The 13,595-nt window shown below is 41.1% G+C and overlaps 1 protein-coding gene across 8 annotated transcripts in view; it reads left to right on the top strand.

Moving 5' to 3' along the window:
* The window catches only part of chl1a (cell adhesion molecule L1-like a), a 46,294-nt gene that overhangs the window by 27,643 nt on the left and 5,056 nt on the right, over positions 1–13,595 (top strand). For 3 of the 8 annotated variants that reach the window (XM_068597694.1, XM_068597693.1, XM_068597697.1), the window contains exons 17-27: positions 237–434; positions 827–897; positions 999–1,221; positions 2,125–2,240; positions 3,215–3,419; positions 4,472–4,594; positions 6,332–6,514; positions 11,050–11,112; positions 11,560–11,673; positions 11,986–12,147; positions 12,515–12,694. In XM_068597694.1, the coding sequence (XP_068453795.1) occupies positions 237–434; positions 827–897; positions 999–1,221; positions 2,125–2,240; positions 3,215–3,419; positions 4,472–4,594; positions 6,332–6,514; positions 11,050–11,112; positions 11,560–11,673; positions 11,986–12,147; positions 12,515–12,694 (1,638 nt within the window). The remainder of the gene's footprint in view (positions 1–236; positions 435–826; positions 898–998; positions 1,222–2,124; positions 2,241–3,214; positions 3,420–4,471; positions 4,595–6,331; positions 6,515–11,049; positions 11,113–11,559; positions 11,674–11,985; positions 12,148–12,514; positions 12,695–13,595) is intronic. The other 5 variants (XM_068597695.1, XM_068597699.1, XM_068597696.1 and 2 more) reach the window with 4 other exon arrangements.

The following is a 13,595-nucleotide window of genomic DNA, read 5'->3' as shown; positions in this document are numbered from 1 at the left end:
GCCAACCTAATACCCCTGACTTGCTTTGTACTTAACACACAGATAAGTAAGTCCTCTCTTCTTACTCTTAGCATGTTGAATCATCACTTTAATTAGTGTTGTGAACGTGTTCCCATGTAGAGGTTAATCCATCGGTAATGTTGAGTGGACTGTGCAGTAAGTGAAACAAGTAGTTGCGCATGCTTTCTCAGCAGTGATGCCTGAATGTGTCTCTCTTGTCTCCTGCGCGAGCACAGAGTTTATCGTGGAGTACGAGGAGAGCCAATGGGAGCCCGGCAGTTGGAAGGAGCTCCAGAAAGTCCCCGGTAACCAGGCAACAGCCGCGCTTGCCCTACAAGGACACCTTAACTACCAGTTCAGAGTGTATGCTGTTAATGGTGTTGGACCTGGACCTCCCAGTGAGCCCACTGGAAGACACAAAACACCTCCTGCTGGTGAGACTCGCTCCCTTTAATTAACATTTCTGCTGTGGTTATTTTGTTGATTGGTAAAGTAACATTTCTTTAAAAAAATGTTGGACAGCCTTTGGCCACATAATTTTGTAGCAGCATGGGGTGTAGATATTTTTGGGTTTGAGAAGCATAAGCTTTAGCACATGTTTCTGCTTGATCTTGGCTTTCATATGAATATTCTTATGTCAGGATACTTGTTTACTTATATACTATAATTGCCAAAGTGTCTCAGCTCGTAATTTTAGCTGATCAGCGTGGATACATATTTGCATTTTAGCAGAAAATGACTACAGTAAAAAAAAATAGTAAGCTGAACTCCTTTTGTGCTATTTCTTTTCCATTTTTAAATATATGCTTATAACTACTCTTCAAAGCTCCTGAAAGAAACCCAGAAAACATCAAAATTCAAGGCCATCTCCCTCATCAAATGGACATAAGCTGGGAGGTAAGAGACAGAGCGTACCGATCTATAAGATTATACTCTGGAAACCATTATGCTTTGGAAGCACGATTTCTTTAAGTCATCAGTACACTTTCCTGTTGTAGCAACTGCTGCCGATTGAACAAAATGGCCCAGGGCTTGAGTACAAGGTGAGCTACAGGAAGCTGGGCGTGGAAGATGCCTGGACGGAGCATCTGGTCAAAAGACAATCCTTTGACGTGAAGAACACGTCCACTTTTGTCCCCTATGAGATCAAAATTCAGAGCAGGAACAGCCACGGCTGGGGACCAGATCCTAAAGTTGTTACTGGTTACTCTGGAGAAGACGGTGAGTTACAGACGTGATACTTGCTCTACTTCATGTATTTATGTCATTAATATATTTGATTTTCAATATATGTTAATTTACTTCAGTTATTCATTAAAACGTCCACGGCTGAACTAGCACATGTGGCTGTTGTTTGGCTCGTGACTTACTGTGTTATCGTATCCCGCCCTATCTTCAGTCGTCTTTTGGCATTGTCTGCGGGCAAATGTGTCAGGTTAAGTTCTTTCCTTTTTTCCTTTCGCTTGTGTTTTTTAACCCTGTGTGGCTGTGCTGTAGTGACTTTTCTTCCCCTCTGAAAAAAATGTCTTTAACTAAATCCAGCAGGTGGCAGATAACCTTTTGTAGAGCAAAGGGATGTCAAATTTCCACTCGTGTGTCAGAAGCTGTGGGAGATTTGACAGATTACGATACACTTATTGCTGTAGACACACTGAAGCACAATGCCTGCGCTTCTCTTTAGGATCTGCTGTGCTTTCCTACTTCTACTCCAGTAGCATGTAGAGCAGAAAATATTGAGAGCATTTTCATTCCATGTTTGGTGTTGTATTTATCCCTGAAGAAGGAAAAAAAGACAGCTTCATTTGGTGTCCAGCTGAGTTTGTATTTGTGCATGTGTTTGCTGTAATACCAGCATCACTATTTTTATTTACTGCCATAACCAGCATCATCTCTGCACAGCCTGCACAGAGAGAACAACCTGTTCTTTCTTAAGCACTGCAGCTTAGACCATCAAATTAGGCTGTTTTCGTCCAACAGGATAGTTTTGTTGTTTCCCTTACTGTGTATGGAAGTTCATTTCCAATCATTATATATGTTTCAAGGTAGTGTTAAAGAGTTTTGGCCACGGTACCCTGTTGTTTGCAGTATTTCTGTGTTCCTGACCTACCTCTTTGTGTGGTTTAGTCCCGACTGCAGCACCACGGGACATAGCAGTGGAGGTGATGAACACCACCGTCCTGAGAGTTAGCTGGACGCTGGCTCCACCTGCCACAGTGAGAGGTCATCTCGGAGGCTACAATGTACGTTTTGTTGAAACCGGATTTCTTCCCGGCTATGTGGAATAACTGATAGACTTTCAATGGCAAAAGAAGAACTCTGAATGACACATTTTGTAGCACTTTACAGTATCTTATAACACAGTGATTATTTGGTGTTATCATGGTGGTACAAAGCTACAAATCCTTTACCTGGTTCAATTACATCTTTATTCTATATCTCATTATAATAGATATTTGTGGACGTTACCTCTTTTCACTCATCTGTCTTCAGTGTTTCACAACCAGAGACACTCCTCATTTTCATTGTTTTGTCTTTTATCTGCTTGCAAATGTTCATTAAGTGATTTTAAAACCATGACTATTTGAGATGCTGTGCAGTAGTCTCCAACTGATTATGTTGGTATATTGTTAAACAGGACATAGAGAAAGATTATTCCATGAAAATGTAATATTTTGTGGGGTTCAGCCGACTGCATTTGGTTTCACTCTGTATTTCAAACTCCCCTAATGGCCCTTTATCGAACGGGACATCTTCTCCAGTCCAACGGTTTTTTCATTAAGAAACAACCACCTGATGATCTCAACGATGATATTCCTGCATGTGCTCACAGAGGCATCACAGTTTTGAGAGAAGTAGTGGTTTCTTTAATGTATTATTTATTAATAATTCAATTTAAATGTTTCAATGTGGTAATATGATACAAATTCTGTGAAAAGCATGTGTGTCGGTGTTGCAGTGGTTAACAGTGACAACTTGACTGTGTGGTGTAGCTTCACACACCTTCACTTGAGGTGATTGGTAACAAAACTCACGATTCACAGTTCATATGTGATGTCTGATTTGACATATCTGCCTCATTAAAGGGGAAACCAGGGATTATTTTCTGCACCTCAACATTTTCTATCAATCTCAGTCTTTCTCATCCCCCCCTCCCTCCTCTCTGTAGACTCTGTTTAAACCCGACCCTCGTCACCATTTTGTTTCCCTCTCGCAGGTTCACTGGTTGAGGAAACGAAGTTGGCTGAACCCCAACAAGATTTTAAATGAGCGCCGGTCGCTGTCTTTTCCCGGGAAGAGGACTCATGCCATCGTACCGGGCCTTGAACCTTTCTCCGAGTACAGACTCACTGTCAATGTTTTCAACAAGAAGGGCAACGGCCCCAACAGTGACCCGGTCACCTTCAACACTCCAGAGGGAGGTGAGATGACAGAAACGTACAACACACAACCCACGGGTGCTCCTCCTGCCACTTAGTACACAACACCAAGTACAAAATTCCCTCAAGCTTGCAGAAAAATATAGTATTAACATGGTGGACATTAAAATTGACTTAGGCAACGTGACAAGTACATTTTTTATAAAAGCACTTATTTAATTAACATTAAAGCTCCCTGCATCAAAGTTACTACACTTTGATGTTTGAGCTCACTTTGCAGCACAATACATTTGCAGAGTTTGACACCAGAAGACTGTTTTTTGACTGTTTTCACATGAGGAAAATGTATCTGTGCTCACCTTAAATCTGAACTTACTGACAACTATGATCACAATTTGTGTAGGAATCAGTCATGGTCCAGTGTCCAACCTCAACAAATGTGATGCAGACACTTGAGACCTCCAAGAATTACCTTTTTAGTGATGTAGAAGACAAAACACACATTGAATTTGAGATTTTAACGAGGTAATTTAACTTTAGCGACACAAATTATAATATATATATATATATATATATATATATATATATATATATATATATATATTTATATATATATTTATATATATATATATATATATATGCAAGTATTTTTTATTATGTTTTGAAGCAATTTGAAAATAAAATATCTAAAATACAATGTTAAGCTTTCAGGCAGAAAGAGAAAGGAACAAGTCATCAAAGGTGTTTTTTTCATGAAAATACTTATCAAAGGCTGCTTAATGTTACAGCCTTGGGAAATGACAAAGCTGCTTAAAAGAGGCAAACTCATTCATACGATCAGTGTGTTTTTCATCTGTAAAAATTTTTTTTAAAGTGAAAAGAAAGCTTAAAACACAGAATAAATATCAACCATGAAAAGACGCTTGCAAAAGAAAGAAATCACAATTTAATTGGACATGACTGAAAAAAAAACAAAAACAGACTGGCACTTTGATGCCATGTTTTACCACCTCCGCATGAAAAAAACAAGTTGCTCGAAAGTCAAAAGACAAGTCTACACAGTAAAAACATTAACTTTACCGTTATTTTTATAGTTCCTGAGCAAGTGCCCATTCTGACTGCCTCCAACGCTCAGAAGGACTCCATTCTGCTGGTTTGGGGTCCACCGCAGGAGAAGAACGGCGTCCTCACTGGTTATCTCCTGCAGCACCACCTCAGTATGTACACACACAATGCTGACTAATTACTCATTGACTTACACAGTGCAGACCTCTGGCCCTATGTGAGGTTTTCCTTAATAGATGTCTCTTTGCTGTAGCTCAGTGGTTTGTCTGCTGTGTGCGACAATGTGGGCAAAGTGTGCGCAGCAGTGTCGCTGCAGTGTGAGCAGTGTGTGTTGGTGGGTGGGGAGTGTGGCCGTGGAGTGGGCGAACCTGGCATACGACAGTTTATCGTCAAGTCTATAGATTTAATGTTCATTTGATAAACCTGAAAGCTACACACTTAGCCATGTCCTGTTTCCTCCTCTCCTGTGTGTTATCATACCAGACACTAGGCTGCACTGTTTAACACTGAACGCTCCACGATGGTCTGCAACGGTCCGGCTGTGCGGAGGCCACTTCATCCTTCCTCTGTGTTTCCTATTCGGTATCCTCATGGACCGCAGGTTCTCTTCCAAAAGAATAATTTAAGTCAGTGCTGTTTGTGCCTCTTAAACTAATTTCTTTGGCATTTATTTTGAAAAAAAAGCACCTTTTATGCAGTTAGGGTGAACGAGTGAGTGAGGGGCTTTCATTACGCTCTCTGTGTTTTCGAAGCCTGCACTCTCGTTGGCTGACATTTCTGAAATCTTTTGTGTAAAATGTGAAAGCAGAGACAGCCCTTTGCCGCCTCCACCAGCAACCCACGGAGTCTGGCCAGCTCCTCAATACACTCGGTCCCCCTCTCCTTTCAGCTTTTTTTTTTTTTTTTTTTTTTCCCATATCAGATGTCAGACTTTACACGGATATTCCCACACAATGCAGTCCGTAGGTGTTGGAGTTTTTTTGTGTTGCATTGATTCACCATGTAATTCAGGCTGATCTCAAATGTATGTTTTTATCTCAACTCTATTACGTGTTCTACGCTATACTACAGCATACTCACATCCAGTTGAGTCACGCAGTCACTGTGTAATTAATGGATAATTCTGACGGTGTTCACAAACACGGGGTATCCAGCTTTCTGTGCTGTAAACAAACATCAATTTTCCGAAGCTGCGTCACAGGTTTGGCACATATTTGGTTCTCACCTGCGCCTCAACATTGGCACAATATCGACGTGGGGGGGTTCAGGACAAATGTGTTGCTTTCTACAGTCTGTGCACATCCTGTATTTTGATAATGTAAGTTTGGTGATACATTATGCTGCTTGTGACTTCTGCACCTCTGGTTTCCTTCTACTACTTGCCTTGTGTTTATTTTTTTCTTTAGTCTCTTTGTATTGTTTCTGTTTTTTTTCCACTTGCTCTTGTCATTTTTTTCTTTGCTTTCCACAAAGTTATTTCAGCTTTTCCTTCATCATATATCCTCCAGGTCTTCCTCGTCATGTATTTCTTTCTCCTCTCTCCGCCTCCTCTATTCACTGATTGCCACTTGTTTATACCCCTCCCTCCTACCCACAGCTCATCTTGAGCTCTCTATCTCCTACTTTCATCTCCTCTCTCCTTTCGACATAATGTATTCCTACTCAGCTTACCTGTCACGACATGTATCTGTGATACTCACTTTCGGCCTGAGCGAGCATGACATCTCTCCAACCCCCCCACCCCCTCCCCAACCATTGACCCTCATTATAGTTGTGCGCCGTTAACATACAACATGAGCCAACGGTGATGACTTTTTCTGCGTGTGTATCCGTCGTCGGCTCACTCATGCTTTGTGAACTGACCTGACATCTTTCTCCTTCTTCTATAGTTAATGAGACCACACTGGAGGTGGTTGATTCCCAGGAGATGAACATCACTGGGGCTGACACCACCCACTGGCAGCTTCAGCATCTGGAGGAGAACAGCCTCTACCGCTTCCATCTCAGAGCCTGCACTCGAGCAGGTTGTGGACCTCCGATGGCCCAGGAGAGCCGCACCGTTACTCCAGCACGTGAGTGGATGAAATCAGTGCACCTGTCCTGGTTAAGAAGGCCGTATTTTCATTCGGTTGAGGTAAAACAACTCCAACCGGTGTATTTGGAGCATACTACAGACATGATAGTTGTCTGCACAATGTAATAATTCGTACATATTGGGGAAATTTAGAGTAATTGTACTGATGATGTCATCAGGGTTAACTGGGCTTTTTGATTTACGTAAATGTGGTGATACAAACTCGTGCCATGGAGTTTGAGAGAAGTGGGTGTGAACAAGGCATGGGCGGTCCAGTGAAAAGATGCCTTGTTGGCATTGTAGGGCATGTGCTTTAGGAGCTACGCCCACACCGAGTAAAAGTCAGGGTATTTTATTATCATGTGTACATGAAGGTTTTGTCTTTGCATCAGGTCTTTGTCACACATTCTTGTGCCTCTTTGGATTTTCACTTCAAAAGCTGATCAAATCTGATTTCTTGAAATGATAATAGGCTATTTAAATTGTTCCCTTCAAACAAATAAAGCTTCACATGCTTTACAAAGCAACAACACAATGGTTAAGCAAAAACAAGCACAAAATAAGATAACAATGTAGCAATGGAATAAGCACAGCATAACATCAGTCTTGATTATTATTGGATAAGATACTCAGGGACCTAAGTGAAATAGGTAAATTATGTTTCAAGCTGTTGCTTTAAAAGGCTCAGTGTGATTGCCTCCCTAATTCCCTTGTGAATGTTTTTCCACAGTTTGCAGATAAAAAGGTGCATTTCCAGTTTTCATATTACAGCGGTTGAGAACATCTAACAAACCCACGGCGGAGGATTCAAGTGAACCTTAAGTCACATAAATCAACAGGGATTCTGCAGTTTAGGCTGGTCCTGAGCCATTTCGAGCTTTCTATGAAATCTGAAGGACTTTATTTTAGGCAGTTTTTAAACAATACCGGGAGCCAGTGCAGCCCATCTAAAACTAGAGTGCTCTGCTTCTTCTTTATAGTTTTGTTTTGAAGTTTAGCCGCAGCATTGTGAATAATTTCTAACCACTAAATACCCGTTTAAAAAAGTCAATTGAAAAGTTACAGTGAGATAAAAGCATGAATCTGATGTTTGGCTTCTTCTTGGCTGAGGAGCTTGCTTGTACCCCGGCAGTGTTGCTCACATTGTCTGAGATGTTGGCTTTCACATTAACTTGACGAGATGAAGGAATTTTTTGGCCACCCCGCTGATTGCTGCAATTTAAAGGTTGATGCAGATTGAAAGACCGAGGCTTAAAGTGTGACGTTTGATGTGATCCGGGGAACCAGAGATCCAAGGCTCTTGGATGGAGCATATCTTGAGGAGCTTTATTTGTTTTTTCTTTGAGTCTTCGAAATACATATAGTTTTTGATTGCAGAAAGACAGGATGCGTGTGAAATTACGTCAGTTTGTTAATTTGGTTCTTTGGAAATCTATACTAACACTAAATCTATTTCCTGAGCAACATAAATAGCTGTCAGGATGTAAATATACACAAACCAATATTTAAAACATCACCAGGAATGCAATAGTTTGTTGTTGTGACCAGAGATGTAACATTTGGCATTTGGTGCATTTGGTTTGTCTTAAAGTCTGACTGGAACTTCTCCAGAATATTAATTAATTTCAGAAAGTGGATAATTTAAAGATAACAGATCATCAACCTAACGGCACTACAACCACATATCAATCTAAAAAGACACCATTAAAGACACATTCAAAGCACTATTGTAGGTGATTTAAGACACCAAATTTCAACTCATGTGTGTGTATATATGTGTGTGTGTGTATATGTATATGTGTGTATATATGTGTGTGTGTGTATATGTATATGTGTGTATATATGTGTGTGTGTATATGTATATGTGTGTATATATGTGTGTGTATATATATATATATATATATATATATATATATATATATATATATATATATATATATATATATATATATATATATATATATATATAAAACAAAGATATGCATAATCTGCTAACACTTAATTTAACACTCAACACTAATTAGAGTCACAGTATTAGTTCAGCCATATTACACAGTAAACAGTAAAAATATGTTTCCAAACAGTTCAAAGTTCCAGTAGAACTCATCCCACCTACTGGGCAAGCCAAAAAAAAATATGAGCGCATGAGAAAATATGTTTCCACTATCTCTGACTGTTTTAATAAAAGTGATTAATTCCTCTCTGACTTTGATATTTCCTTTGAGAGGCTTTTCATCTTGTAGGTGGATGTCCAGCAGGAGAGCCATTAGATGCATTGTTTGTAAATATGGCTGAGCAGAGGCTCGGTGGGGAGATAAAATAGTTCTGTTTCGGAGCGCTGTCCTCAGGGCACGTTAGTCACAATGCAGCAGTGCAGATTTATGGATGCCAACCGCACGGAGCAGGGGCACCATGAATTTAGAGTTGTTGATGGGGAGTAATGGAGTGACAGTGAAAAGAATGAATGCATGTGAGTTAGTGAGGCTTTGAAGTGCTCTTTTTTCATATTTCACCTTTGTGACTGAGTGAGCTTTTAATGCTTATCCCTATTCAGTTAGTCTATAAGGTCGCTTAAAACATGTCTGGACAAACCCGCCTGACATACCAGAGCAAAAACAGCCACAGAGGTATCAGCAGATGTGTGTTCATGTTTCTTTGTTTTGAAAGGCTTGTCCTGAAAAGAGAGTGGCTGGGGTGAGTGGCAGACAAAAATCCCACAGAAGGAAAGGATGAGGCATCAGTGAAAAAGACGAGCAGGGAAGACTGAGAGAGAACAGCTAATAGCCATCGCAGAAGAGTGTGGCAGACGGAAAAGAAATATCTATTTTTCTCCATCAGGTCTCATGAGAACAAAGCAGCGGAGCTAAAGCGGACTGCAAACATGACAAAAGCGCAGAGAAGAATGTACCTCTTAAGACAGACAAAAATAGCCAGCTCCTACAGAGATAATATCATTTGTTCTCTGGTACAGAATTTGAACACCCGTGTTGTTATTGACGATACATTTGCTAAAGGTTAGAGCTAAATGTTTGAAAGGGTTGAAAAACACGATGATCAAAAGCTGATTCATCTTCAATGCAGTCACTCCTGGACTCGGCTATCAGAGCAGAATAGTCTTTGTCAGTTTCCAGCACAACACAGCGCATCAGAGAAATTATCTGATCATAGTCTTTCAGTATTCACTAATTTAATTCAAGTTAATTATATCCAAAAAGTGTATTCTTGTTGTTACTTTAACTATAAACCACTCATGTATGAATTGTATTGTACTGTTTGCTCGTCAGTATTGAAAATTGAACACTGAACATGGCACCAGCTTTAAATAGGTTGTCGCTGTGACCGGAGATCTGATCTAAAAGGTTCAAAGGGCATTTCATGTCAACTTTAACTTAAAGCTGCTGTCATAAATCATTTTATAAATACAATGTATCAACTGACGATGTGTTGCTCGTAGTGATGACACTACAGAAAATGATCATCTGAATCTGTCGCTGAAGACATCTATTTGTTAAGCTGACTGGTGTCCAATTTTATGTTGTTCTCTCATAGAAATAGAGAACAAAAAAAGAATGATGTACGGTGTACATAAAAGATGGCCGCTACTCTGACCATCCTGATATGTAGTATTGAAATGCCCGTTCGAGTCCTATATACTGTTTTCTAGGCAGCTGTGTATAGTTTAAGAGCTCTAAAACCCACTGTAAAGTACAAACAGACACAGGAGCTGGACTCCAGTGGGAAAGAAACAAATCCGTTGATGCAGGTTTATAAAAATAGAAGTGATGGGTTAGACGGGGATTTTTGAATTTCCTGCTTGAAATTAGTAAGAAATAGTAAGAATTGTGGTAATTGGAAAAGATCGTGGTCTCTTTCCTCCACAACGCTCTCCACAAGTCACCAAATCAAAAGTGCCACTAAAAAAAGCAGCTCACACATGCAGACATCAACCTGTGTAGTTGTGTTTGTGAGAATACACCACCCACACTTGTGTTTGTGTGTGTGTGCGTGTGTACGCATGTGCGTGTGGTCTATAAACCTTAAAGCTGGCTTTCCATATATGTCTATAATCTTCTGCTGTATTTCATTTTCTTTTTATCCCTCTGAAGATTTGTCCCCGACTCCAGCTGGGGCCCCTGTTCAGAGCAGTATGTATCACCGCCTGCAGCCTCTGCTGCTCGCTAACATAGAAGTAGTGGTAAAGATAGACAAGGTTGTATGTGTGTTGGTGTAAAGGTTTGTCCTTTTATAGTTGTAGAGATATACTTTGGGGTAATTCCTAACTTGCAGTTCAGGAAAAACTTCACAATGTGACTATTGTAGTTTAAATTCACAATTCAGCTTTGTTATGTAGACCCAAACCCTATCAGGTGCACTAAACTTGCACGGCTGCTTCCATTAATCCAGTTTTCCCGGTTGCTTCAACAATCCTCCCTTCATGTAGTCTATAGAGCCTGCATGTTGCACAATATAGAGTATTAGACCTGACAGCACTGCAGCAGGAATCTAACATCTGAGGTTTCTCTCTCATTTCAGGCCACAACTGTTCTCTATCCTTTCCCAGCTCTATCCCAAGCAATTCTACTCATCCTTCTTTAGGTATATAGCTCACACTCGCACATGTAGAGCCAATGATACCGATGTGATCTCACCTTGATGTACCTTCAGCTTTCAACTAACAATGGGATTCCAGACATGGAGACGTTTCAATCTATTCTGATATTCACTCATGGTGGGGAGGTGTCAGGAAATGCCAGTTTTGCTTTAGAGGGAGTGAAGACTAGATGTCACTCCCGCCCACGATCTCTATATCTACCCTTTTATGAGTCAAAATCCAGCTCCACTCAATTAAGTCTGGGGCACAGCATTGCCTTTTGAACTGTCTTCTTAAAGGGTTTCCGCGAGCTGCAGTGTTCTCAAGCTGCAGGGGAACCTATTTGCCTCTGCTAATCCTCTTTTCCTGCCTTCTTTCTCCCTTTCTCTGTGCTTGTCTGTGTATTCCTTTCCTCCTTATTTTCCTCCTCCTATTTCTTCTCTCTTTATCAGTGCCAGCGCTGTTGAACATAAGCTCTTATGTGAGTGACACCTTTGCCAAAATCAGCTGGACTGCCAGAGAAGAGCAGCAGGACTTGGAGCTTTATGTGGCTTATATGAATAACCGTAAGCTACTTTTCCCGTCCCCACCTTGCGAAACATTGATAGGAATTATAGGTGGCATCATGTGTAGGTGCAACTGGAAAGGTTTTATATAAACATGGAAAAAATATATTTCAAGCCTTGCGTTTGCATGGCTATTTCCATCTTCTCCACGATTGCCTCAAAATGTGTTACAATGCATAAAGTTATATTTAGTACAACCAATTTCATAACTTAAGAGCTATTTACTACTTGGCCCTTGCAATCTTCTTTTTCTTTTGCACGAATGCTAATACAGACTTGCTGCTTGTGCACTTCTTGTGCTTGGCTGTGTAGGTGATGGTAACTGGCTGGTATCAGAGGCTGTAAACGCCTCTCGAAGTTTCCACGTTATTGATGATCTCAAACCTGGGACCGTGTACACCGTGCGCCTCATGGCCAAGCGGCTGCTCGATAATGCTAGCCTTTTTGAAGATGTTATCCAGACCCGAGTCAAAGGTGAGAGGAGGAAAACGGTGTCGCACTCAATAGAGTTTAGTGATTTGAACCAAACAAGCATAGCATTGACAAAAGGATATCGACTGTAGTGACTGTGTGAGTCTGTTTATTTTTCTTGCATCTCTATGTGCATTTGTTTTCCGATCTAATATTCTTTCATAAAAGATGGAGTCTTAAGAGCTGAAAGAAATGGGAGTCAAATATGACGAGAACATCCTCTCAAACTAGAACCCATCATTTTTTTTTCTCAGTTTTCCCTCAAAGATAAAGTTGTGCGAGGAGCGCTTGAGGGAGCTGTCATACGCCAACAGACCACCGAGTAAAGGAGGTTCTTGAGCTGTTTCTCTTCACCGTTTTTTGTCCGCAGGTGCGGAAAGTCAGCAGAGCGACTTTTCGACCCAGGGCTGGTTCATTGGGACCATGTGTGCCGTGGCGCTCCTCACCCTCGTCGCGCTCATGGCCTGCTTTGTGCGGAAACAGAGAGGTGGCAAGTATGCAGGTACGCCGCCGCCGACCCAGCGACGAGACATGTTCTCCATGGAAAAAGGTCAGTTAGCCTTGAACCAGGGTTGGTTCTCCCTGGTTGTCTTGCTTCAGGAAGTGAACCAAAATCGAACTCACTAAATGTACCGTACATGTAGGAGATATCAGTCTGACTTGATTATAAGCAACGTAGCTATCTCGTAAACCTTTAAATATCAACAGATTTACAGGGTGACCCTTTGTTTTGACATTAATGTGATTTTGGTTGACCTCCTGAAAGAATGATAATGTGCAATAAGTCTCAACCCTAACCCTTCCACCCCCCCCCCATTCGGAAATGCGTCATGCATGCATATTGGACTACTCTGCTACTGTTGCCATGCCAAATACAATCAATCTCAAATGAACTGTCTGCTGCGTTGTGAAATAATTTGTGTGGCCCCGTTAGATCTGCCCGCTACCTCTGATTGCAAACCTTGTCAAGCCAGACGAGTGGGAGCCAGCTGGCTTTGTTTCACACCTCCCCACCCCTTCACCTGTGCAGACCTCTCTGTCTCTTCCCCTGCACCTTTGTGCTGTCGTGTATCAGAGCCAAATTCAAACTCACTATGGTACCGACAGTACTACCTGCAAAGTGTGTCCTCGCACACTTTTCCTCCTCTCAACCTGCTTTGCCGTCTTCTCCCCACCACTCCACCTCTTTGCTTGCAGTAGATTTTGACATGAAGCACTGAATATTTCATCAGCTCCTTTGGATTCCCCCTTTGCCCATCCAGCTCTTTTCATGAAACCCCTCTTTTGTCTCTTTTGAAAGCAACTAGTATTTTTTTTTTTTAAAGCATATTTACACAAAGAGCGTCTGTGTAGCACTTTGGGGCGAATAAACAGAAGAAAGGCTTTCAGTGTGCAGACTCCATATAATGTTTACACAGTCCTATTTAGTTGTGCTCAAAAGCTTTTCAGTT

The sequence above is a fragment of the Clinocottus analis genome, unplaced genomic scaffold, assembly GCF_023055335.1.
Source record: "Clinocottus analis isolate CAN_PGR_092001 unplaced genomic scaffold, fCliAna1.0.p SCAF_4, whole genome shotgun sequence".
Classification (NCBI taxonomy): Eukaryota; Metazoa; Chordata; class Actinopteri; order Perciformes; family Cottidae; genus Clinocottus; species Clinocottus analis.
This window is presented reverse-complemented; position numbering and strand designations above follow the sequence as displayed.